The sequence below is a fragment of the Pygocentrus nattereri genome, chromosome 18 (genome assembly GCF_015220715.1).
Source record: "Pygocentrus nattereri isolate fPygNat1 chromosome 18, fPygNat1.pri, whole genome shotgun sequence".
Lineage (NCBI taxonomy): Eukaryota > Metazoa > Chordata > Actinopteri > Characiformes > Serrasalmidae > Pygocentrus > Pygocentrus nattereri.
In genome coordinates, this window is record NC_051228.1 from 31,173,913 (window position 1) to 31,200,609 (window position 26,697).

Genomic DNA, 26,697 nt, shown 5'->3' on the forward strand with positions numbered 1-26,697 from the left:
CAGTTACAACGTAAATTATGCCTAAGGCCAGAATGTAAATGCAGCACCATTTAAAGCGGAACAGGGAAATTTGAAAGAGAAGCTGTTTTCAGCTTTGCAGCTTTTTAGTGTTTGACAGTCTCTCATTACAGGTCTAACGTTCCAGGAAAAAAACTGCGATTCTTCCAAATGCAAATAAATCCATTTATCTACAAACGTTCATCTTAAATCTCTCTCTTTGCCTTCTTGTTCGCTACTAGGTAGGCGAGACTGCGTTGCTTGGTGGCCTGCAGTCTGCATGCCATTTCTCAGTCATTGAGAACCAGGGCCTTCACACTATGTTGCACATTTTGGAGCTGAGACACAGTGTCCAGTCTCGAAGATATTTTACTGACACAGTGACAAAGTTACAATAAAAAAAAATATATAAAAGAAAATGGGCAGGACAGCTGTAACATGCTGTGCGGACATCCATTACCACTGGACCTTTTGTCACCATAACAGTGCATTTATTACGGATGAGTGGCAGCAGCGTCTCATGTGCTCCAAACAAGCAGTGAATGAGAGCCTTCCAGTTCACTTGCCACATCACTTCCATTTCATTTATTAATAAAAGATATTGGAAGTAAATGCATTAGGGATCATTACAAATACTTTGCTTTAAAAGTTCCAAGTCCTCACACAGTGAGAACATAGAAATCTTGTACAGAAAAAAGAAGCATCGATAATGGTTTAATAAATGCATTGCAGCCCTCTGAATCGTAATCAAATCGAATTGTGAGGTGCCTAGAGATTCCCACCCCTAATAAACATCAGCATAATATAGAGAAATCCTGAGCGCATTAATGTTGAACATTATTGCATCTCTGTACAAAACAAGATTCAGGAGTTTTATGAGTTTTATGTTACTGAGTTTTTTCTTTTTCCTTGCGCTGAGCAAACACCTTGTAGTCATGGTTACGACATAGTTTATTGTATCCCTCTGCCCATGAGAGGGAACACACACACATACATATATATATATGTGTGTGTGTGTGTGTGTGTGTGTGTGTGAAAACAACTGAAATATATTGACATCTATTTTAAAATATATATATAGAAATAGATGTACTTGGCATATGGCTATAGGGCGCAATTTGATGCACTGAAGTGTTAGAATTTACAGTGTGTTATTCATTTCAAATGATATCTACTTTGTATACGTAAAGCTCACACTGGAGAGTATAAGTTATTTTTTTTGTCATGTAGTCAAGATAACATTATCATGCGTTATTGTCCTCCAAGTGCAGGATAGAAAAAAACTGTCTAATCCAAAAGCTAAGTTGGCTATAAATAAACATCAGAATTAGCCATAAAATTTCACTGCACCCCTAAATGATAATCATTCTAATTCTGATAACTTCTTTTACAAGTGAGGTAAATAGTAACTGCAGTCTTTCAGCTAAGAGTATACCAGGACGTAGCAAACACTGTGCAGTGTGACATGCTAGTTTGTGAAAAGCTTGCTAGAGGATGTTTTTTTTTGTTGTTGTTGTTTTTGTTTGTTTTTTAGGATTTTCTTTTCATTCTTCTGTTACAATTTTACTAGTTGTCATGTTATTTTTAGTCAGTGGTGTCATGGTAAGAAATATTCATACCCTCCTTTTTAGCTGGAAAACTTTTCAACCTGGAAAAGTGCTTAAACAGGAAACTATTAGAGGGCTCAAGTTGGAAAATTAAAGAAGAGGTCATCTCTCTCTCTATTGACAGAAGGAGAGAGAGGGTAAAGAAGAGAGTCGGGGACAGAGAAAGTGTAGGCGGCCATGCAGGGCGCATTGATTGGCTCCTGCTTGCGGCTTTGCTATATCGATTGAGCCCCCTCTTAAAAGGCTGCAGTTTTATTAAAAGGTTTCTTGTATCTGCCTCTCACCTGTCGTCTCTAATGATGGCGAGTGAGAGATGGAGGGCCGGGGGGGCCGTCTGCTGATGGGCCTGACACACATCTCCTCTTCACTGTCCCGTCTGTCTTCTCCACACAAGTCACCACAGCTCTCTCAGATGGGTACTTTCAGTTAGTTATTGTAGTTTAAAGTGATAGAAAAATCAAACTGTCACATTATTCCCCCTGTACCCCACATGTCGTCATTCAGCCAGGACATCTGGTATCTGAAGGTCGTGTCTTTAGTTTTGCACAGACTAATGTCACCAATAAGCAACATGCCTGGAACCACACTGAGTTGAACCAGTTGATTAAAGATTACTAGTACTATCTATGTGACATACACTCTGAGGTGTCTTGAGTCTTATCCAGCTGATGTTTTATGTTTTAAAGGAACATGATCTTTAACTTGATGAAGCTTTAGCTAGATTAGCTGAAAACTTCAGCTAAATTAGCCACTGTGTTAGCTTGCATACCTGCAACAGCAGTGCAGTATTGATTGTGTATGGCTATAACGAAACTGACATGCAAAGTCACTCAGACAAGGTTAGAAACGAAAGGTTTTACTGAATTTTCATGAGACGCAAGTCTCAAGTCTGAGTTGAGTCGCAAGCCTGCTGAAAAAAAGCCATAAAAATCATTGAATGTTTTGGGTTGTTTCGTAATGTGTTTTGAACTTTCTCTGTGGGTTGATATCACAATGTAAAGGATGGTTTAACAGGTGGCCTGTGACAGATTCTAGATGCATTTGTCCTCTAATAGGATCTAAAGGGGCTGTAGAGGAAACTATTGGTCTCTTATGGCGCTCATCAAGCCAAATCCCATTTGGAACCAAAATCATTAGGTTTCAGTCCATTGTTCTGACAGTTTGAACGGTCTCAGTCTCAGGCACTCTGCCAATAGAGGTACATCGGATATCTCTTACATGCTGAGGTAAGATTAAGATTGGCTGTCCACGGGTCCATTTGTACACACCTCTGTGCACTGGTCTTTATCTTGACGGGAAATACTGACACATCCTCTGGAGAAAGATATAGTAGCAGTAGTTAAAAATCTTGTGTGAAGTTCGTGGAACCACATTTTTAAAAGTTATTCAGCAGTTTTCTTTGAAGCTTTTACAATTTATGCAATGTACATCACATATATATATATATATATATATATATATATATATATATATATATATATATATATATAATATTAATTAATTATTATTATAATATAATAATATATTATATATTTTTTTCTTTTTGTGGTCGTCATAGCTTCTACATATTTCAACTTTGTTGAGCTGCTTTGGAAAAATAAAGGCCTTTACACTTAAAAGGAATCCTATTGGCAATTGTAGCAGCTACCCAAAACAAACAGAAGTGGAGAGATAGTTGAATTGTTTGCCAGAGAGAGAGAGAGGATGAGATGATACTCATGGCAGTGGAGAGTTTTCAGATGATACACACGCAATGTTCGAGTGTGCATGTGTGTGTCTTCTTCACTCTGACCTCTGGCAGTGATGCGTTGTGCAGGCGTCACCCTCAGGAGTGAGAGTACTGCTCTATAGATCAAACCATAACACCCCTCTCTCTCTCTCTCTCTCTCTCTCTCTCTCTCTCTCTATCTCTCTCTCCTCCCACTCACGCCACTTCTCTGAAATCTGTAGCCAAAGTGGGGCTGCATATGAAAAAGAACTGACAGGAACGCATCTGCTAGGGGACACCGTTTAGAAACGAAAAACAAATATTCCCCAACAGGTGTATCTCCACTATCCAGATGTACATGTTTCATTTGCATTCATTAAATCGACTCTTTGAGCTGGCGGAGCTGAAGTCCTGTTGCTATGAGCGAGCCCGGACTGCTCATAGTGCACTTCTGTTGCCCTCCATGCCCTGCATGTATCAGCAGCAAGTCAAATGAGATCGATGACTCATCCCTTCGCCAGGAGAGCGCCGCACAGGAGTTTTACACTTTTTAAAAATGGCCCTTTCGTCCTCTCCTCCACGCCGGCACTTTCTGAGTGCGAGTCCTTGAGCGAGCCGAGGGAGAGGCACCTGCAGGAGTGACTGAGCCAGTGATCCTGAAACGACTCCTCCGTGTCTACACCCAGCCAATGACCCAAACCCGCCATGAGCACTCTGCTCACCCTCCCAGAACTGTACCCAGTAACCGCAATGTCAATGACCCACTCCAGCACCAGGCATTAAAGTGAAAGTTTGGCTAAAATACATTTTTTTTCCCCACAATTACACTGCAGATGAACCCATCTTGTCACTGGGGTGGAACCTCAAGGATACGTCTGCAATACCTTTAGTTAAGGAACATAAATGTACCACAATGCATTGCAGTTATGTTTTTGAATATGTTTTGTGTGTGAAATTTGCCTCAGTTTTAAATTGGAGCTGTGGGGCTAGTGTAATTAACATGTAAGATACATACCATCACCATGCCATCACCATGTCTTGGAATGTCTTAAGACATGTCTAAAGACACATTATGAAGATGTCTTAGAACATCTTGAGGCATGTCTTAAGAAATGAACACGGATCTTAAGATGTCTTGGCCATAACAGCATCCCAAGATGTCTCATGTAGATGCATAATATTTATTATTATTTTTTTTTTAATTAATCTTTTACTTTTAAATATTTTGAAGGGAATATTTAAACATAATATTAGTTATAGCAAAAACTAGTAAATATTTTTTTATTATTTAATGTTTTATTCTATGTAGGATGCATAATAGCATTATTCATTTTCAGATATTATTTTATAAACATACATTAGTACATACTACAATGATGCATTTCAGAACAAATTTAACAATGAAAGTAATAATAATACTAATATTAATGATAATACTACCACTACTAATAATAATAGCACATGGTTCCCAGTCTGTAACTTTCTCCACAATGAGCCATTTTATATCAAACCAGTAAATGACTTTGTTTACATCGCAATGACTGAATTATGCAAAATTTTGAAAAACGTGGAATTGCCCTTTAAATGTTTCATTGCATTAGAAAAGCTTATGGAATCACTGATATGATTAAAATGTATTTCTTAGTTCAGACCATGCCTTCATGGGAACTCTTATGCTAAATACGTTTTAATACAGCACTGCTAAAAAGAAAATGTAAAAATTGAATTTGGTGCTTTTATATACCTTTTTTAATAATAGTTAACCCCTTAATGAAAACACTTTTTTTTACACAATTACTTGTTTACAGTCACTTCATTTTTTAATGGTGTCATTATATCAACTTTTATAATAATAATAATAATCTAATCAAAATCAAATCAAATTTATTTGTATAGCGCTTTTTACAATGGATGTTGTCACAAAGCAGCTTCACAGAATTCCAGAAAAGACAAAGTTTTAACAAGAATGTAAAAAATGTAAAAAAAAACCCTGGTGGGCAAGCCAGGGGCAACAGTGGCAAGGAAAAACTCCCTCAGAACTGAGGAAGAAACCTTGGGAGGAACCAGGCTCACCAGGGGTGACCCATCCTCCTCTGGTCAAACTACCTACAAGTGATTATACTACTAATATCAATAGCAGTAGTATTAGTAGTAGTAATAGCTAGGAGTCTGTGAGAACATCAGTGTAGGGTGGGCAGCTAGTCCAAGGCAGGTGGTGGCAGCTGGGGCGTGGGCAGCTGGTCTGAAGTGGGTGGAAGGAGTTTAATAATAATAATAATAATACAGATAACTCACAGTAATGTAATTTAAAGGGGTATAGGGGTCACTATTTTACAGTTTTGTATGTCCTTATTAATCTGTTAAAAATGTAGAATACTTCTACATTCAAATAATGTATACTGCAAGTCAAAGCATATAGAAAGCCCATAGAAAAGCACCCACATAGCTTTCAAAAAATATAGATTATAGTTAATGTTTATTGTTGTTTATTGTATATTTGCTGTTAACCTTTTTTAATAACATTCTACATCCGCAAATAGAACCATATTTTCTCAAAGCTCTTTATGTGATACTGTATACCTCGTTGTGATACTTTAAGAAAACAAATGAAAGAGTTCCTAAGCTCATGTTTAGGGTCCTGGGGTTACTAAGGGTCATCCATAAATAGGACAATGAATGGTCGATTTGTTCAATAGCAATGCACTCAACTAGGCAGCTCCCAGTGAGCTAAATCGCTAGCCAAGCAAGCTTTGTGATTGGCATTTTATAGATAAACTGTATCTAGTTGTTGTGTATTACTGTTTTTTTTTTGGTGTTGCTAGTTGTACAAATCTACAAACTCACATCAACAGACGTATGAAAGGAGTGGTATATTATATAAAGCCCAGTTTAAGGGGATCTCCACGGATTTTGCATTCAATTATTTAGAAGTTACCAAAATCATTCAGAGTGGGTCAGTGGGAAATGCACCATTATAATATTGCACATTGTATGTGACATGCAAAACCAATAAGACACATGTAAGTTCATTGGTCATTTTGGATAGCATATAAAAAGATGATATTTTAGTGCAGACATACAAATGTCTGGTTCCTAATACTTCAGCTGTGAACAATTTTGACTGTTAATTTCTCTAGAAAGGCACATTTCACACCAAACCACTCTGAATGATTTTGTTTACATCTAACCCATTGAATGATTAAGTCATTTTGCTAAATCAGTGGAGTTTAAGTAATACGCAAAAAGGGATGTTTCTTCAAATAGCAGTAATGTTTTATTAAGGGGAATCTATTTGGAAGCTAAAAGCCAGTTTCAGATATTATTTACTGAAAATGTAATAATATGATATTTGTAAATATATTTAATTTTTAAACTTGAAGCAGAAACGTGGGACCCTAGGAGATGCTGTTTTCAGGAAAAATGTAATAGTAACCATAGTTCTGACTTTATGTGTGACACAGCAGTTTATACTAACATACGGGAACATAGGCCCTCGCTGGTCACATTCCTACCTAATAATTCCATTCCTTCCAGTTTACTAAGGCATGGGGTTAGTATCCTTATACATGGCCCTGGCTGAGTTTGAATGACTAAATTATCTCATTCGTACACCTTACTAACTCATGCCCATTAATTATCTTGTTTCTACACCTTACAAAGTTGTAGGCATGACTTTATTATTTCACTCTTCTACCTTTCTAAGTCATGCCCACGACTTGGTTATCTTGTTTCCACACCTCATTAAGTCATGGCCACTGCTTAATTATCTAATTCCCATGGAAACAAAGGAAAGACCCTGTTAGCATTTTGCAAACTGCAAACTTAAATCATCACACACTTGCCTGAAAACTCTGTTGATTTGTTAAATAATATACTCCTGTTAACTATGAAAATGGACAAAAGTATAAAATTCAGGCTTCAAATCTACGGACTATTTTAAGTCAACAGTATGTCAGTATATCATATGGAGTGTCAGAAACTGCACAAGCAAACCATTCAGAGTACTTACATACATGATACTTCATTTACTTAGTAGCTACTTTAGTCTTGCAGCTCCAGTGCCAAACCAAAGATACCCAGTATATCTTGGCAACATTTGATCGACTACATTTGGGGTAATTGTGTACATTTGATTTCATTCCTTAATGTAGTCCGTGAGTCCACTGGTATACAGCCAGAGAGAGTGACAGAAAGTCAAAGAGGGCGGTAATGAAGAGAGTGGCCTCTCAGCTATGACAGTGGTACACTGGGACTCCTCGCATGCTGGATACCTTACATGCCCCACGGTTAGTCCTGTGCTGAATAATGCTGTGCTTTCGCCTGGAGGCGGCCTGGGGCTGGAGCTCTGACCTCTACATCCAGCCACGGTTCACGATAGCAGCCGCTGTGTGTTCAGCTCGTCGTTCAACTCCCTTGAATGCTTCAACAGGATACAACCAGCCATGACCGTTCTGGCTGCCATGGAAACACCATGCCGGATTCTTTAGATGTCTTCTCTGGTGCTAGTCCCTCAACGCCTGCTCACAGCAGCCTGGTGCTTTGTGGTCTGCCTTGTAGCTGAGTCCTTGGCCACTAGAGCAGCTAGTCCCAGGGCTGGTAGTTCAGACTTTTGTGTTTCAAGACTTGAGACACTTCAAACAAAATACAGTGGAAAAAAAGTAATTCTCCTGCAGAGCAGCTGAGTTCCTGCGGCCAAGGTTCAGCTTCATTGTGCCATATGCTTTTGGTAGAGAGGGCACCTTAAGATTAACACTTCCAGTGCTTTCAGTAGGTGGTAGAATTTATGAGAAGGAGGGAGACATAATCAGTTGTTCTCTGTCAACCATATTGGGCTGCTCAAAGGTACTGAACTGGACTGAAGAGAGCACTACAAGTGACAGAAGCTACAGAGAAAAAATAGCTACACTATGTGTCCAAAAGTTTATAGACATCAGTTTAGCATTTTTTTCAAAATCAGTAGCATTAATAAGGAGCATGTACTATTTCCTGCAGTTACCGCCTCTGCTCTTGTGAAGACTTTGCATTGAATGTCATGACATTGCTGTGAGGATCAAGTGGTCATATGAGCATTAGTGAGGTCAGATACTGATGCTGGATGATTAGCTCTGGATAACAAACATCACTACAGCTCAACCTAAAGGTACTGGATGGAGCTCCATCACTCCAGAGAACACAGTTGTCATGTGTGGCTGCTCCAGAGTCTTCCATTCTATTGGAATTGCTTTTCTGTGGCAATTATACAGGGCCATGTCAACAATGGGTACACCTGAATTCCCTAATAATAAGGATTGTCTGGATACTTGTGCAGATCATGGATATAGAAAAAAATGCCTGACAAATTACAGTGAATAATGAATAATAAGCTGAACCACAGAAAGCAAAATGCAGATGCTGAAAATGATACATTATTAAAGTGGAGCATGTGAACAGAATGAAAAGAAGACATGTGAAAAATACACTGTATTTTGCTTTCAGATCCTTAAGGAGGTGAAGGATGAAGACTGGGACATGTGGAACATCGTTCACACACTGACCAATCGGAGGAGAGGCGAGGACTCCATCTGTTATGCTGAAAGCCATGACCAGGTTGGCTCAAACATCAATTATTAGTTACTAGCACAAACATTAGTAATATTAGAGTGTCAAATGCAGAGATGAATGCTGAATGCTGAATTCACTGTGTGGAATGTAGTCAGTAAAGCATTTCATTGCAATACATAAAAAAAGAGAGAATATATTAAAAGTACAATGTAAAATATATGTAAAATACATTTGGTATAGGGGTGAAACAGTACCTAACTTCACAATACCATACATATTGTCATTTTAGCATCACAATGCAATACATTTTCTATACAGAAATAACTTCAGCATTTATTTGTTTTTTGTTATTGTTAATTTAATTTTTATTAATACTGATTGCACATTGCAAAGCAATGGTGGAACGGTGGGAACATTGAGCTTGTATGTAACTTTTTGATTAGACATATGGTTTATTATTAAATGTCATATATTTTTCCCATTAGAATGAAAGAGGTGAAAAAGTGGACCCAATGTACAGTACATCATGTTGATTCAAATCCATTAGTAACACCCTATTAACAATGTCAAACCACCTAAAATAATATAGTAACCATTCAGCAACACCCCAGCAACCATTTGGAACCTGCTTAAGCTGCGCAATCACTCAGCATTTTCTCCAGGAAAAATAAAAAAGAACATAAACAAAAGTTTACATTAATGTATTTATGGGAAAATAAACAAGAGTGTAAAAATTTGCATTGCAAGTTTATTTACAGTCTGATCTTTTTTATTTGTGTCTAAATTTTTGGTACCTAAAGTGTTATTCCTACCTTTTGGCTGAAATGAGTGGAGGGGGGATATTCGGATGTGGCTCAATTACTCCCAATAAACCAAATAAAGGTAGATTCTACAACCAAATAGAGGTGCAAATCAGTAGTATTAAGCATCCCTACAGAGCAAGTTATTTGTTTATACTGTATGTTTTTTTTCCAAATGTGTTAAATTCAGAAAAGAAAATTGTCATATTTGAGTTTGTTTCCTGTAGCGGCTATTTTAACTTTCACTTAGAAAATAAACGTTTTCGAATTTTTCTGTAAGACTATATGTAATACCATGCCTTGAAACAAATGGGTGAATATAGTACATAGATTACATGGGTGACTACAGTACATAGATTCTAAGCTTATCATTTACAAACATGTCTACTACTTTAGCTCAGTCACCACCCAGAAGAGCTCAGTAACGCTGAGGGAAATAACTGGCTCATTGTTTTGATTTATCAGTCTACTCAGGCTTTAGCTGAAACTTGAGTGGTTTTTCAGAAGCCATTGGTTGACATTTCTCTTTAGAGTCTGTGTAAGGAGAATGTTTACCATCCACTATGCACTGATTTTAACATTGTTAATAAACAAGTATCGATGGTGTTCTCCTTAAATTTAGTGCATAAGTATTTTGAAAATATCTTTATAAAAATCTAAGAACAACATATTTTGAGTACTTGCAAGTCATATTTACAAATGATAACTTTTCAGTCACACTTTATATTAAGTGTCTCCAATAACTGTGTGGTTTCACATTAACAATACATGCAACAACAGCATAACTACTCTTGGCGTGTTCACTGTTAAAGATGCAGTTGTACAGCCTACGTAAATTCATGTGTATCAATTTGATGTTTTTAATCATGTAATTACACAGTTCTATCTTGATAATGATAACAGCACATTTTCTCCTCTGTAATTACAGAGTGAAGGTCAGTACATTTGTATGGACTGCTGTACCTTCAGATTAAGGAATGGTTTAAAGACAGAATTTTGATTACTGTGTCACACAGTATATGTCTAATTAAATTATGCTCTATTAAGATGCACTTTTTCAGTTACGTAGTAAAAGGTGATACATGTGTGTTTACATAAGCTGTTCAGCTGTAATCCAGCAGTTGTTGCATTGTTGCTGCTTTTATTCTTAATGCGTAGCTACCAATTATTAGAGACAATAAATATGAAGTTGAACCACGTTTTCTGTTGGTCTATTCATCAGTAAATATTGGCACAATGTAAAGGACATTTGGTTTGTTAAAATTATGTTAAAAACTAAGTTGTTTGTTCTGTCTGTAAGAAATGTTTTCAAAAATTCAGTAAAGCTTTTAAATGGTTAGCAATGTTGATATGGTCAGTACTATTAAATTAGATTTGAAAAAAGTACACAGAAAAACAAATGTAGTAAAATATGAATCTAACTCTAATTTGATTTGATTTTTTAGCTTATTTTGTTAACAATACACTGAACAAATGAATGTGACTGGAGGAGATGTATTTTGAAGAAAAAAATGAGCCTTCATCAGTGCATTTGTACAGTATAAACATGCTCAGTATCTGAGGTCAGCCTGACATAAGAACATTTACGCTCATGTTAGTGAAGCATCTGGAAAGAAACTGTAGAGGTCACCTCTACGCCTCATCTTCTTGCTAGGCGCTGGTCGGAGACAAGTCGTTAGCCTTCTGGCTGATGGATAAGGAGATGTACACTAACATGAGCACGCTGATCGCCATGACGCCTGTCATAGACCGCGGCATGCAGCTGCACAAGCTCATCCGGCTCCTCACTCACAGCCTCGGGGGGGAGGGCTACCTCAATTTCATGGGTGAGTGTCATTAACCAGGCACACACACACTCAGCCTTGGAGAAGCAAGTTTGGTTTAGATGATGTTTCTCTTGAGGAAAAGGATGCGCATAGAAACGTGCAGTATAAATTGCGAAGGTGACAGCAGCAACACGTTTTGCTGTTTCTTCCGTTATAAAGATTTTCAATGTTTTAATTTTTGTGTTTGTAATGTTTTACAATGCTTGCTTTGTGTCACAGTATCCACTTTTAAATCTCATCAAGTTGCTTTTACAAAATGCCTGCACTCTATTTCTGAGTGTCATGGTACCATAGTCTGATCTCTATAAACGAACGGTCTTAGACTCTTGGTCTCTTACTTTTCTTATTTTTAGAGCTGCAAAACAGCCATCTTTGTCAGAGGTGTGTAAAGTAAGTGCAAAATTACTCAAGCAGAAGTACAAGCAACATAAAAACTCCTCAAGTGGAAGCACTGAGGACTGAGAACTGCAGCCAGACTTAGAGTATTTAACATGTGTTATCATAAGAACCAAAGTTTCTCTATTTTAATGCACTCTGAGTCTAAAATAAAACACTAAAGCTTAACATCAGAATTGTAACCAGGCACAGAGCAGTACAAACATAGTCACCAACATAACATAAAGAAATTAAAAGCAAAGGGAGAATTAGGAAGTCAGTGTGAATGGCAATATGAATAACACGGGAATGAAGAAAAAGTAGAAAGATGCCAGCATTCAAAAATCCGAATATAAACCAGTAAAACTTTACTTCAGTATATCAGAGCCGATCGATGCTTGGCGCTCCAAAAAAGATTTCTCCCTTCTCCAGCGTCTCCATTTTTACAGTTTGGCAAGGGTAGATTGATCCTAATGATGAAGATCAAATGTTATCCTTTCTCTGAAAGAGGAGAAGCGTAATGATATCTGTCTTTTTCCTCTTTTACTTTACAACAGATTTGAGCCATAGTAGAAATTCCTGGTTTTATAAATGTGCTGACAGTTAAGATTTGGAAGGAAGACATTGAAAAGGATGAAGTTTATATGATTTGAGCAGGAAGCAAATCAAACATAAAAATGGATTATGGGTGACACCAGTAACATCCAAATTGTCAGCATGCAGACTGAATTGCTCAGCAGTATTTGAGAGATTACTTTGATTGGAAGAGCCTTTGATGACACAGAGGTCTAGAAATGTAGCCCACCCATATTGCAGCCTAGCTCCTGGAACAGTTATAGAAACCCCCACCGAGCGGTCAGGCACGGAAGATGCCGTGAAAAATGCAGCTGACCTGAGCCATATTGAAGGGTGTGACTGGACGATACGGATGTTTTTGATGTTCGGTGGTATTAAAGCAATTGGGTCAGTACCATAAAAGTATTGAATTTCAGCATCCAGTCCCAACCCCATGATCTCACAACACCTCTACTTCAGACCTGAGTGTGCTGACGGTTGAAGTTAGAGGTAGGAGTGTGTGTGGGTGTGTGTGCTGAGAGAAGGCTGAAGAGCAGAGCATCCATGCTAAGCGAAAGACCACAAACAGCTTGAGCAAAGTCCATGCCATAGTGCAGAGCAAACGGTAATTAAGCTAAAGGTTTCCATGACAGCATACTCCACATCTCCGCATGGCAAATAAAGCCACTTTGGCATAATTGTCAGGCTGAGGTGATGTTTGTAGCCGTAGAGTCGGCCAGGCTTTGGGGAGAGAAAACAAACAGAAATGTGCGAAGTGCACCGCGGCTGGGTTAGCGAGCGACTTTCCAGCTGGATCAATGGGGTGCAGGGCATTTAGCCTGCACTGAGTGAGAACAAATTGTTCAAGCAAAAGAATCAATCTGGCATGCCAAGCAAGAAGACCCTTATCCTCTAAAAATGCTCGTTTACTCATAGACAGTCAGAGAACGGTGGTGGCTGAGGTTAAAGCCTTGGACAAGTATCTTTGAATAGTAAGGGAGCACCAAAAAGATGAAAATTTGTGACAGTACATTCGATTTAAAGTTGTTAACCCTCTTCAAATTTACAGGCAGCCTATAAAAAACATATGAAAAAGGATAAGAGGTTTAGATCATTATGGTGACATTTCAGTGTATGGGCCATTATGATGTTGGTACTTAACTGCATGCTTATTTCTACATCAGTATGCAGTAACTAAGGTGAATTAAGCCATATCAACTCTGCTTGTTAAAACATAATGAAGCAATAGGTGGATCAAACATTTTCCAAATCACCTTTATGTATTGTACATCGTAATGTGACATCTGATGTGCTTTGATTTCCTGAGTGTCCGTTGGTCAGTTTGTCGATGGACACGCGAATGGTTTCACATGTGTGTGGTAAGAGGTAGATGATATGTTTCTCAACTCCTGTTTATAGTAATTTTACAGGAGAAGGCAAAATATGTTAGATTTCAATGTAAGTCAGTGTAAAGATGTTTTATTCCAAGTGATTTTAGCGCATGTCTGTTGGAAAGCTAGCATGTTGAAATAATGTAGAAAACTAAAAAAATCAACTAAAATGGAGATGCACGGTTTTCTTAACAGTTAATTACTAACTACTGGTTTATTTAGGCTGAATAAACATATTTTAAATCATATGATAAGGTCATTATAGTGTGTCCCCATGTTACCTAAATTATTATAATACAGTACTACAGGAATTAATTTTATTATATACTAGTCTACATTCAGGTTTGATTACAAGAAAACTGTTCTTCACACTTAAAATACTGGTTCTTGGCTTCTTCAACTGATAGAGGACCTTTACATTGTTTGGAGGTTCATTGAACTTCCATAAATGGTTCTACATCAATATTTTGTTAAAAACTATGAAATTCAATTTGGTGAAAGGCGTAGGTCAATGAACCTGGTGATTAAAAATGTAAACCAGTGAAGTACATATTGAAAATATAGCGGCCTTGCCCGTGGTTATCTGTAGGCGGGTGAAACATTATGTCTGTATGACAAGGTGAGCAAAAAAGGTGAACAAAGGTTTTCAATTAATGGCATTTATTTTCCACCGTGGATATACTTTATATGGACAAAGATATCAGTAAAAATACATTAAATTCTGCATGAGGCATGTAAAACTGCATGTACTGCGTACTGCATATAAAACTGTCTTCTATTGCTTTTAGTGCTGTGAGGTATGTGTGGAGCCAGGCCGGCATGTGCTTATTGTATTATTGTATTGCATGTGCTTATTGTATTGTATTATTAAGATAAAAATAAATTAATAAGCCATGTCAGACTTCAGACTTGTCAGATGTTACTTGTAATCTTCTGGTTTAAAAATGTTTCAACATGTCACGTAAAAATACTTTTTAATATGCATCTATAGGTAAAGGTATAAGTAGATATGTGTGTGTGTGTGTGTGTGTGTGTGTGTGTGTTCATATTTGTTCATATAGTACATTTTGCATTCAACATTCAGTTACAGAGAAGGATATTTAAAACTTTGGAAAGCTGAAACATTACATTGCAAAGAAAAATAACATAATGAAATAAATTATTATTAAGGGAAAATGGTTTAATTTAATGTAGATTTAAAAACACCTATCAATGTTACACTGTTGATATTCTCTGCCAAACCACAAAGGTGCTTGAGGGGTTGTTTGGAGCGATGCCATAGAAGAATCTTTTTAATATTTTGTTCAAGAGCTTTTAAGTGGATGAATAATTTTTGTAAATGAAATATGTGAGTGCAAATAACATGTTTCAAGTTTCAAGAACCTCCACATAAAGGGTTCTTCTCCAGCAAAACCACTTTCTTTTACTATTTAGGACCTCTCTTTTTTGGTTATGTGATGAGCAGTTCTAAGCTCACATCTCAGGGAACCAACACAAAACTGAGTTCAGTGCTTTCTTCTTTTTTTTGTAAACTTTCTTACCTCCTTTTGATCTCAGACTGCTTTTCACGTATTCGTGTACTGCTTTTCAGTATTGTAAAGGGCACAGTGGCTCCGTCTTCTTCTGAACCATCAAGTGGTGGTGAAGTTGAACTGAATTTTTGCTCTGCTACAAATTTCTGATCAGCTAATATTAGCCAGAAGGTAAAGGAGATTAAATAATTGAAGGGCGAAGTCCGCAGAAGAAAGTGAAGTGCTGAATGATTGTGTGTGTAGGTGCCAGGCAAGACTTCACTCCTCCTGAAATCAATCCCAACTTTTGCTCTGCACCGTCCACTCAAAAACACATCGATCCCACTCCTCCAGCTAACGCCACTAATTAGCATGGGGCTGCTATGTCAGCTGCTGTATTAACACAAGCGCTAATGCTGCTCTCTACAGTACATCAGCCTGTCTCAGGAGTCTGTGCTTGATTTATCAGAGCAGTGGGGTTCCGTGGTTAACTCCACCGTTTTCTCTCTCTACACAACATCTGCCCCTGGACAGAACTGCTCCTCTCTCTCTCTCTCTCTCTCTCTCTCTCTCTCTCTCTCTCTCTCTCTCTCTCTCTGTCTCATATAAACGTGTTATGTTTTTCTGTGTGTTCAAGGGTCACTGTTGTTTATGCTTCATAACTTATTTTTCATCAGAACTTCCTAACTTATTCTTTTTTATTGGAAACTTGAATATTTAATGCCAACATTCATTCAAGTATTTAAAGGAGAGTTCCGTCAGTTTTTCAAAATGTCTGCGTAAATAAATGGTTAAGAAGTAGACAAAGTCATTCAGAGTGGTTTAATGTGAAATGTTGAGAAACTGAGTCAGACTTTTGTCAGAACCAGACGTCTGAAGCGTTTAATGCCTTTAATAGCTCTCTTACAGAAAGCTATTGCATGAAATGTTTACAAATACACTGCTTTGTGTTTCATGACAGTTTTTAGATGAGGTTTTGAAGAAAAACATTTTTAAGCCCGTTCACGATAAAGGGTTGCATGCAGGGTGGTGTAAAAGACGCACTGGTCATTTTGGATAGTAATAAAATGGCTGTATACTCAAATACTCAAGCAAGAGTAAATAAGTTCTTTTTGGGAAATACTGGTGAACACTGTTAATGTCTCCTAAGGTTATTACAGAATGAAGATGTAGTGCTCAAAGTTTCACTGAGTTTCTCTGAGCAACATAAGCTAAACCAATAGCTGCCTTAGCTTAAACGGTAGCTATAAAGCTCAAATAGAATATATAAGTACTGGTGTCGAGAGCTGTTGTGTTTGTTATTCTAAAATGGCAAAATATAAAGAACAGTAAAAGTTTACCCAAATTTAATTAGCCAGATAGCTAATTGCTTCCTCACATTGAGTTGTGCAAAGCTGAGATTTTTCTATAATACCATTCAAATTATTTTTTAAATAATACTAAAGCAATTTTGTTGCAGATACATGTGTACAATGATTGTAATATGATGCTAATAGTCCATAGGCTTTAGACAACTTGTAGAAAGCTGTTAAATGTAAGAAATTTTCAATGATAAACAGAGCTGTATATGATTCCATAATAGCTAAGAAAGCTGTTTTGCATTAAAAATGAACTTGCAATAAAATTAATATTCTAACTGCCTCATATTCATCCAGTTGTCGTTGTTCAAATGCAGTTGTATTAAATGTTTGTGAGCCCCTGCCAAATTATATCATTTTTGAAAGGAAAATATATAAACCTAACCTAAAAATAACATTTTTCTTTTTCTATTTTATGAACTAATACAATGGAAAACAATAGCAATTGTGGCAAAATTTTGGAGACCCTTCAAGTTTTAAAGTCTCAGAATTTAACTTGTTAGAAATGAACCCCTTAAATGGCCAGGGCCCAAAGTTTTATTACACATTTCTATTACCTATGAATAACTCAACCAGTTTGCACTGAAGTCCCTGTTGTAATGGAATAATACAAAACAAGGTAAGACTATAAAAAGAGCCTTACAGCACTTACAGCTCACAATTTCCACTGTGTCGAGTATCATTAAAAACGGGCAGTTAAGGGGAACTGTGGAAGCCAAGACACGATCTGAAAGGCCAAAAAAATTCTCAAGATAAAAGTGCTCATAGACTGACCAAAAGACAAAGCAAAACCCTCATATGATAACTAACAAAGGATAGGTATGAATGATTGGTTGGAAGATGGTGCATCACTCTTCTGTTTAGTGTTGCTTGTACAAACATGATCTGCATGGAAGTCATCAAAAGGAAACCATTCCTGCGATGTCATCACAAAAATCGATGTCTGAAATATGCAAAACAGCATCGAAATATACCAAAGGCATTTAGGAAATAAGTGCTCTAGGCTGATAAAGTAAAATTAGAACTCAATCACCAAAGGTATGTTTGAAGAAATAAAGGAGCAGCATTTGATGAAAAGAACACCTTGCCAGCTGTTAAGCATGCGGGTGGATCTGTTATGCTTTGGGGTTGTGTGCCAGCCTGTGGCACAGGAAACACTACACAGATAGATGCAAGAATGGATTCTGACAAAATATCAGGGACTTCTGAAAGTAAATGTGACCTAATCGGTATATAGAAATTAAAGCTAAAAAAAATCTGGCTTCTACAGCAGGTCAATTTTACAAACATATCTCAAAATCCACAATGAACTACTTCAAGAAACGGAAACCTGGCCCTGTCAGTCTGCTGACTCTAGTATTATTGAAAATCTGTGTGCAGATCTTAAACATGTGCAAGCAAGATGACCCAAAAATATAACAAAACTAGAATAATTCTGCAAGAAAGCGTGGGTAAAAATTCCCAAACAAATAGAAGGACAAACTCCTAGCCAATTGATCCCTGCCAAAGGGGGACATAATGTTCAAAGTTTTGCACGTGCTGCGATTACCATTACATTTTTTATATTCATCAAATCTAAAGTAAATTTGCATTAATAGAAATTTGTTTTTAAATCTTTTCTTTTTACTCAACAAATATGTTATTTGGCCAGGGGGTACCCAAACTTTTGCATACAATAGTTTTGTGACAAAAAATTGTTATAAATAGTCTAGATTATTACAGTTTATTATTTAATAACATTTGCTATACTTCATCTTGTTCCCAAAACATTTGAGCAAAGTGGGAATTTTCAATAAACCATTTGTTTACATTTTTGGTGTTTAGTTTATAAAATGTTAGTCCTCACTATATAAGATATAATTGAATAACAGCAATATTAATATGACAAGTGATACAGACTTCTGAATGGTAGTATATTTAGGGTGTAACAGTTAAAGTCAAATACTAATAAAACATTCAAAATCTACCCAGTCATTGTAATGAAAGCACTTCTTTCCTCCTCCTGGTCTGGAGGGTGCTCCAAGACCAGAACGGGGAACCAGTGATTTATAAAAATCAGCATGTTTTTTGGGGTGCTGTTAAGCCATGGGTTTTTCACCACCATGACACGGTATATTCTGCATTTCAGAAAACCTCAGCGGAAAGAAGCCTATAAAATATTCTTAAGTAAAGTAAAACTGCTTGCTTGGCACTTCAAGAAAAGTTTGGAGGAAAGTGTGAGAAAATAAAGCAGGGTGTGTTTTGGTGGAGCAGTGCACCTTGGAGGACACTTCTCTTTGCTAATAGACGCTGCAGCGGAAGATCAGAGAGGCTTTGGCCTGACAGCATGCAGAATGACAGTCTGCAGCAGAGAAGCTGAGAGAAGCCACATCCTGATGGGCTTTAATTGAATTTGAAAGGGGTGCCACTTTGTTCATGCAGCAGGAGGGTGGGGGTACTTAAAGTGAGAGCTGTGAGTTCTAGTTTTTTTTCCCCAAGCATAGAATGGAGTAAAAGATAAAAACCTAACTCTCAAAGAATCAACTTTGTGCCCGACAGCTCTTGACGCACGTCTGGTAATCATCTGTTTGTTTGTTTTTTGTTTTGTTCAGTGGTTTCAGCACATTTCATTCACTCCTGGATGTTCCTCTCTCACCTATCAGTATGCATGTGCTTTGCAGGTGCAGCAAAAAGGCCTTGAATTCTGCCTTTATAAGCTTTCTGGAGCCAGGCCTTGAGTTCTGTACTTCGGTGTACTGAATGCCTTCTGACTTGAAAAGAAGGAAGTTGTGATCTGACTTTTGTAGCTACAGCCTGTGTGCCTGGTCTAGACCTATTGCTTCCATCCTAACATCTTTCTTCAGCATGTAAATTACTGTATGAACAGCTACTTGCCTTTTTAATTCCTTCTTAAAATTCCTGGGTCATGCTTAATGTAGCAGCATCATTGCCAAAATGTCATGCTTTCAGTTAATTGAATTAATCAGGCTTTCATTTCAGTCACTTTCAGATCGATTTGTACCTGAAGCTGGTTATCAGATTTGCTGGGAAACGAAGCAAAAGATCCCGAAAGAGTGATCTTCAATGTTTGTGTGTGGTAGGGCTGTCACACTGCCATACTTTTGATCATATTCTAATGTCCAGTGTAGGATCATAATGTTTGATACCTAAATCATAGCATTGCTAATGGGAGTTGTTAGTAACTTTTGGATTTGTTATTGGATTAAATGTCAAAGTATAGTATTAAGACTAGTTATTCTGTAACTAATATTAATTATTAGGTAAATGCTGTGACACTTGCAAGTTACATACAACACTGTGCAAAAGCCAGAGACCACCCTTCACTCATTTAATTTACAAGTTATTTATTTTTCAGGGGATTTTTTAGGAGATTTGACATAACATAATCATCTTGCATAAGAGACTTCCTAAAACTGGAGTTCATAAATTATTTAAAAATTTAACTTAATTCAGATTTTTTTCCTAATGAGCCATTTTTACAGTGCATTTAAAAAATCATTACATCAGAAAAGATGACAAAAAAGAATGGTATATTTTTCTTCTATTGGTATAAATATAATAAAAAGTAATAAGGACATTTTTAATTATCTAGCAAACTAAAGAAAAACTAAGACAGTTATGTAAATGTTACTCTGTCTCATTAAAATACACATACAATCAATTGTGAACAAGAACTCCAGTAGTGACTGTTTTTATAGATTAGATAGGAATCAAATTGGCCTGTTTATATACGTTCTATCAGCAGCTTGCCTCTGTAACCATTTCATTTTTGTGCTTTGACTGTTACCCACTATAGTATTTGTGATGTAGCAAATTGATAAGCAGTTTATTTTCATGTCAGGTTCTGGTGTTTAACAGAAAAACAGTTTTGCTAAAGGCAGACACTGTGTGAGAAGTGAATTAAAGAATTTTAGAAACTGCGGTCACTGAATGCATTTTCCATTCAATCACATTCACGTTTGGTCCAAACAAAATGTTGTTGTGCTAACTGCATAAGGAGTTTTGAAAAAACGAACTGTCAATGCTTGTTAGCAGTAAAACTACTGTAATTATACGACATTAAAAAGATCTAAAATAATCAGATTACATTACTTTAACTGTTAACTCTCTCCCCATTTTTGCCTGAAATGGCTTCCTCAAAGTAAAAGGAGAAGAGTTCCCACATACTTTGGGCTACAGTCATGATCTTGGTCTCACTGGAAAGGTCACACCTTTGTCTTTTTCCAACTGTAAGAACAATTGTAGGAGTTACTGCCAAAAGCTAGAATAAAGGAGCTTGTTTCCACTTGACTCAGATCTCTAAACTGATCTCTGACTCTTACCATGTTATCAAGACCACATGTTTTGGATTATGGTGTCTCTGTGGGTAGCGGTCAAGCTTTGAAGGTAAGGATCCACAGATTTGCTAGCGTTTGCTCATTCAGTGCTTATGTTGCAAATGAGGTGATCACAACTGCTGTGAATAATGGATCATAAAATAGTGGGAATCAAATCCTGAGATTTCAAGTTTTCTTGACCGAATTGTGGAACAATTTGATGCATAAAAACAAGCGTACCAGTACTGTAGTATAGTAGTGTATATTAGGTTACAAATGACATTGGTTTAGCGCTTCATCTGTAATCTGTACCTAAATGCATTTTAAAGTTACCCTACCAAGTACAAGCCTCTATGTTTCTGAGCAGAGCTTGAGTGAGAGATAATGTATGAGCTGCTGTAAGAGATTTTGTTGTATGTATGTGAGTGTTAACCCTTACATGTTCCCTTTCATCCCATGTTTGTATAACATGCTGTTCCCAAAAAGCACAAATACACGAACTGTCACTCTCAGTCTGACCCACATGCTTTACACCATGAACTTGTCACTGTACAGTACACTTCACTGCCATAGTCTAACTATATGCAGATGGACATTCAGGCCTGAATTATTTAAAAGGGGTTGATGCAAACCATCATATAGCAGGAGTTTAAAAATAAATGCGAGGCTGCAGGACATATAGAGAGATACACACACACACACACACGCACACACACAGATGGTGAGACTGATGCGTGTGTCTGCTCAGAGTTAATGTGCAACTAGAGAATGCTGTCTTCCTCCGTGACTGTGAATTCCTTGCAGTGTAGCCACACCCACTCGAGGCCAGAAGTGCTTCAGAGAACATGAGGTTTTCACTTTAAGTGAAATGTTTTCAGACACTGGCACATCTACATCCATCTTGCATGAAGATCTCTGAAAGGTCATGCAAAGCCGGTGACTTGTGTACACTGCTCAAGTGGTTTGGAACACACAGCGAGCTTCTTGTGATGGATAGCAAGCTGCCGTTGAGAAAGTAAAAAAAGCACTTTGCGCCTGAAAAGAACGTGAATGCCGTTGGTGCCTGTGAGGTGAATTATGCTTTTGTTTTTCGAAATTCAGCTTTCTTTGAATTTCAGTAGAACCTTCCAAAGCTAATGCACTGTGGGAAGTGGCAGTGTTCCCACCTGGCATTTCCATGTGTCTCAAATGTATCTTGAGTGTCCAGATTCAAACTACGCAGCTGATTTTGTCTGTTATGATGGTACAGCTGACTAAGGCAGTCCTATGCTGATGTCGAAGATGCATCAAGATGCTTTTGCATTCACACTGTAAATGTCATATGTGTCCCTGACCACCTCAAAATGTGGTTTGAGTGATTCACCATTTTGTAGTTTTCAGGTAGTATCCAGACAGCACGTATAAGCTTGCTTTTAATTTTAACATTTCAACTTGTCGTTCAAAAAAGTAATTAACTAATCATGATTACCCTATAAAAAAACTGGAAATTAGTGACAATAGGAAGTGGAAAACGTGCACTGAAGGTTTTTTTTTTAAGTTTTTATTTCAGAAAGTTCCAGCCTTATTCTCTGACTATAGGAGTGCATAAACTGTCAGATGTAAACTGCACGCTAAAATCACCACAGCTCTTAGGAATTCGCCCCCTGGCTCTGGTCTGTGCGCAGTGGAAAACAAACACTTGTTTATTGAGCTAAATGATGCAGAAAGCAGTTGCATCTACTCACTAATAAACCTTACAGAGAGAGAGAAATATATGGCCTAGGCACTGAACCATTAATAATATTCCATTTTTTTAATTATTCCTGAACTGAAACCATGATGGATATCAAGTAACATTTGGTGATTTGTTGTTTGGCATGTCAGACAAATGGACCTGTCCAATCACAATGCTGCCCACATTGCCAAAGTGCATTTATTAGATGTCTAGCATAACTATGCTAACTAGGACACTCTTGGCTCTCCTTATGTGAGATGTTGTCACTCCATGTTAGGCTGCTAGTGACTATTGATGGGTGAAATGGAATGGATGAAAACTTCCATCTGTGAAAACAATTCGCAACCTTCTATCGTGAACTTACAAAGCCACTGAAAACTGACACTTAAAACTTCTTGCAACACCAGACAAATGTAAAGTAGTGTTAGACCTAGAAGGCTGGATATTCTTATAAAAACAGAGGTGCTGCAAAAAATGGACCTTGATGCGACTGTAGTGTGCACCCACTAGGCCCACAATGCGTCTGAATTTAGGCTGAAGACTGTAGCTTATCTTGTAAACTCCATGTCGCCCCGCCCACTAACTACTCACACGTCAGATGCAGGGATTAAAATGCACAGTGAATTGAGAGAGACGTCAACAAGCATGAGACAAAACAGAAAACTAAGTTTCAACCACAAAGCCATAGCAGTGTTACAAAAATGATTTTTAAACCACCAAAACATTGTACAGGAGTTTTGTTTAACCCTGGCTAGGAAAAGAGTTTGTGAAGCAATAATAAGCACACACTTATTGGGCACCACATCATATTTTGTGCCATGACTTCTCACATATCTGGTCTTGAGAGATTGAGCTACATTGTTTTGATGGTAAACACTTTCAGTGTTTCAGTGCTACTGTCTCAGCCCAGTGGTGTCCAGTCTTTTCTGCAAATGGCTGGTGTGGCTACAGGTTGTTATTCCAATAAGGCAGGAACACACCTGATCAATTGTTCACGACTAAGACTAACAAATCTAGGAGTGTAACAGCTTGTCTGGAATGTGGCCACTGCAGCCCTTTTTGCATAAGACTGGACACCCTTGGTCTACTGTCATTGTTGAAGGAAGTCTCTCGATAACACATCTCCTGAGAATCTAATGCAAATTTACGACAGGTTTTAAAAGGTGAAGGAAAATCAATTTGAAACAGGCACACATGTTGCATAAACTTTAGCAAGTCAAGCAGAATATGTAATCGGCTGCATATGTAATATCTCCATCCACTTTTTTCCAAATCTTGATATGTTTGCATGGCCCTCCTTCAAATGCATATGTAAAAGGAAGAGAAGTGCATGTTGCATGTTGACGTGCACTAACCATAAACTGCTCAATACTTCCATATTGCATGGGTAAAATGTGCCTGATTTGTGCCTGAAACTGACACAAAAGGCTTACTTTGGGTTCACTGTTCCTCATGTTGGTGTTTTCAATTACAAAATGACACACAACCTCTGAGGTTTTTGACAGATTGATATTTTCTTTCAACTGGCTATCACAGCCTCTCCTTACTCCATTGGTTCCTGGCCTTCCTCCTGGAGTACCCCTACCCTGCACATTTTACCACTTATCTATTGTCAAGGGAAGGGAAGAGCTTGTTCTTTAGTTTGTTAGTTAAATCAGGTGTTTTAGAGCAGAGAAGTCCAAACTCTTCAGGGCAAGGATTCTCCAGGTCTGGAGACAACTACCTTGAAGTTCATAAGATAAAGTTCATTCCATGTGTTTTGTATGTACATGAGTGGATATATGTTTGAGGAGCATGACTTATCTTTATCTAAACTATGACTTCTGAGTTTCTTCATCCTGAGAGAGGCAGACACCTTTGACAGGTCTGAACATGTGCTCCTGGCCCTGACTCCTCTTCTACTCCACTGTCTGGAAGTGACTTTACCTAAGACAGTGGAGGCGAGAGGAGGTCTTTTCTGTCTTTGGCTTAAAATTGACACCGAACTCAAAGAGCATCTAATCTCCACCTTGCAGCTTGTTACACATGAAAGAGATGGAGAGGCGAGAAAGGAGGCCCATTTCTTATTCATGAGTTCATTTGGAGGGCTTTTTATGCAAAGTGTTTAAATCCCATTGCTGCTTGCCAGGATCTCTGGGCCCATGCTAGTGACCAAAGAGGAACTTGACTTCAAACATCACAACACGTCAGATCAGATTATGGGCTTACTGAAATCTTAAAAGGGAACTCTGCATGTGTGTGAGTGTGTGTGTGCGTTTTGAACGACGAAACTCCTGCTTTTTCAGCGTTTACCTGTGTTGCCTAATTAATTGACAAATCTTCAGCGTGCAATATAGGGTGCTTGTTATTTGATCATGTTTCACACTTTCCTTACAGCTTAATCTTTCACAGCTAGATTCTTGTTTTTCTGCCATAAGGGCAAAAACCTTCAAAGGTGACCTCATATTAAAACTTGCAAGATGGAGCACAAAGAATCAGTGAGGCTCTGTAAGCCTTGTTTTTATCTTGGCCTCATTGAAAATTGTATAATGAGCGAGCTCTATTATCATGTGCTGGACTTAAGCAGATCAGCGGCCAGTATATTTTCAAAAACAGATTCTCCGTTGCCATGGACATGACATCTTTCATGTTTCGTATAGTGGGTATGCTGATGTTTCTTTGGGCAGATGGAACAAATTGGAGTGGCTATTGTTCATCCAAAGCAGTTATGATTTTCAATATTACAAATTTCAAGTTTTAGGATGTCAGCCTTTTCACAATACAGTCCCACCAGTGATATTTGCTGTGGCTAGTCCCTAGGCAGTATAGTCCGACTTGTGGGATTCGTACACGGCATTAGCACGTTCAGCTTTGAATGCTGATGTGACAGTCAGCTTTAGTTGTACTTGCTCATTACATCTTTCTGATAATAAGATACGGCAAACAGTCAAAACATGGTGACATCTGCAACACACTTTAGGGGGAATTGTTGCAAGTTAAACTTGGCGTTGTCTGTACTGAACATACGCTGCAAACAGCTGCAGGTAAAGCGAGTGTGTTTCACTTCAGGCCGGCTGCCTCTATGGTCTCCATAATTTTAGAACATGAAACTGTTTCCTCTGCTGTTTCTTATGCCTGAATGTTTTTTTTTTTTTTTTGTCAGTTTCAGTATCTTCCAACAGTGCTAGTGAGTACTACTGACATAACAATTTACTTACATTTCACATGGCACTGAATAAGAGCACATCACTCTTATTTATTTCTGTATATATATATATATATATATATATATATATATATATATATATGCTTTCTCTTCTTACTCAGATTTTCTGTTCCACCCTAAATGGGGCAGTTGTTACAATCTGTCACATGTGCAAATGCCACAATGTAACTTCTGCACTATTAGATATGTAACAGCAGATTTGAAAAAGAAACTCGTAAATTTGAAGCCTACTTCAACTTGTTTGTGGCTAGAAATTCCCTCTGTAATTTATTATCTTACATCCATTCAAAGTCTGATGCTCTACACAAATAAACACTTAAAAAATAAATTTAAATCCTACTGCCATGGGTTGTTTATGTTGCCTTGGTTACAACCACTCTGCGTGCTAAATCACAGATGTGGAGTCATATCTTTTAGCTACATCTGAATTTTTGTTTTTCGAATTTGACTTTGGTTAATGATAATCAAGTCACTTATCTTTGTGATTACTGAACTGGTTTTGATATTGACAGTTGAGTTGCTAGCACAGTTAAGCTGGCTACAAAGGCCGGATGGAAAATAATGAATATAGAGTGCACACACTGTAAAAAATGATTGTGTTTTATCTTTAAAAAGTTGATAAGTTGGTTCAGTGAATTTCAGTAACTCAAAGATTTTAAGGCAACCAGCCCTCTTACGATAAAACCTCATTCTTTAAATACTTTAGCAATTAAGTAATACTTTGTAATACATTGTTTTTTGCAAATATAGCCTGTAGCACATTAAAAAAAATTGGATGGGATATTTTATGACT

The 26,697-nt window shown here is 37.5% G+C and overlaps 1 protein-coding gene across 1 annotated transcript in view; it reads left to right on the forward strand.

Annotated features, from left to right (window-relative positions):
* The window catches only part of gbe1a (glucan (1,4-alpha-), branching enzyme 1a), a 235,988-nt gene that overhangs the window by 160,806 nt on the left and 48,485 nt on the right, over positions 1–26,697 (forward strand). The window contains exons 11-12 of the mRNA XM_017681944.2: positions 8,788–8,898; positions 11,308–11,479. Coding sequence (XP_017537433.1) covers positions 8,788–8,898; positions 11,308–11,479 — 283 coding nt within the window. The remainder of the gene's footprint in view (positions 1–8,787; positions 8,899–11,307; positions 11,480–26,697) is intronic.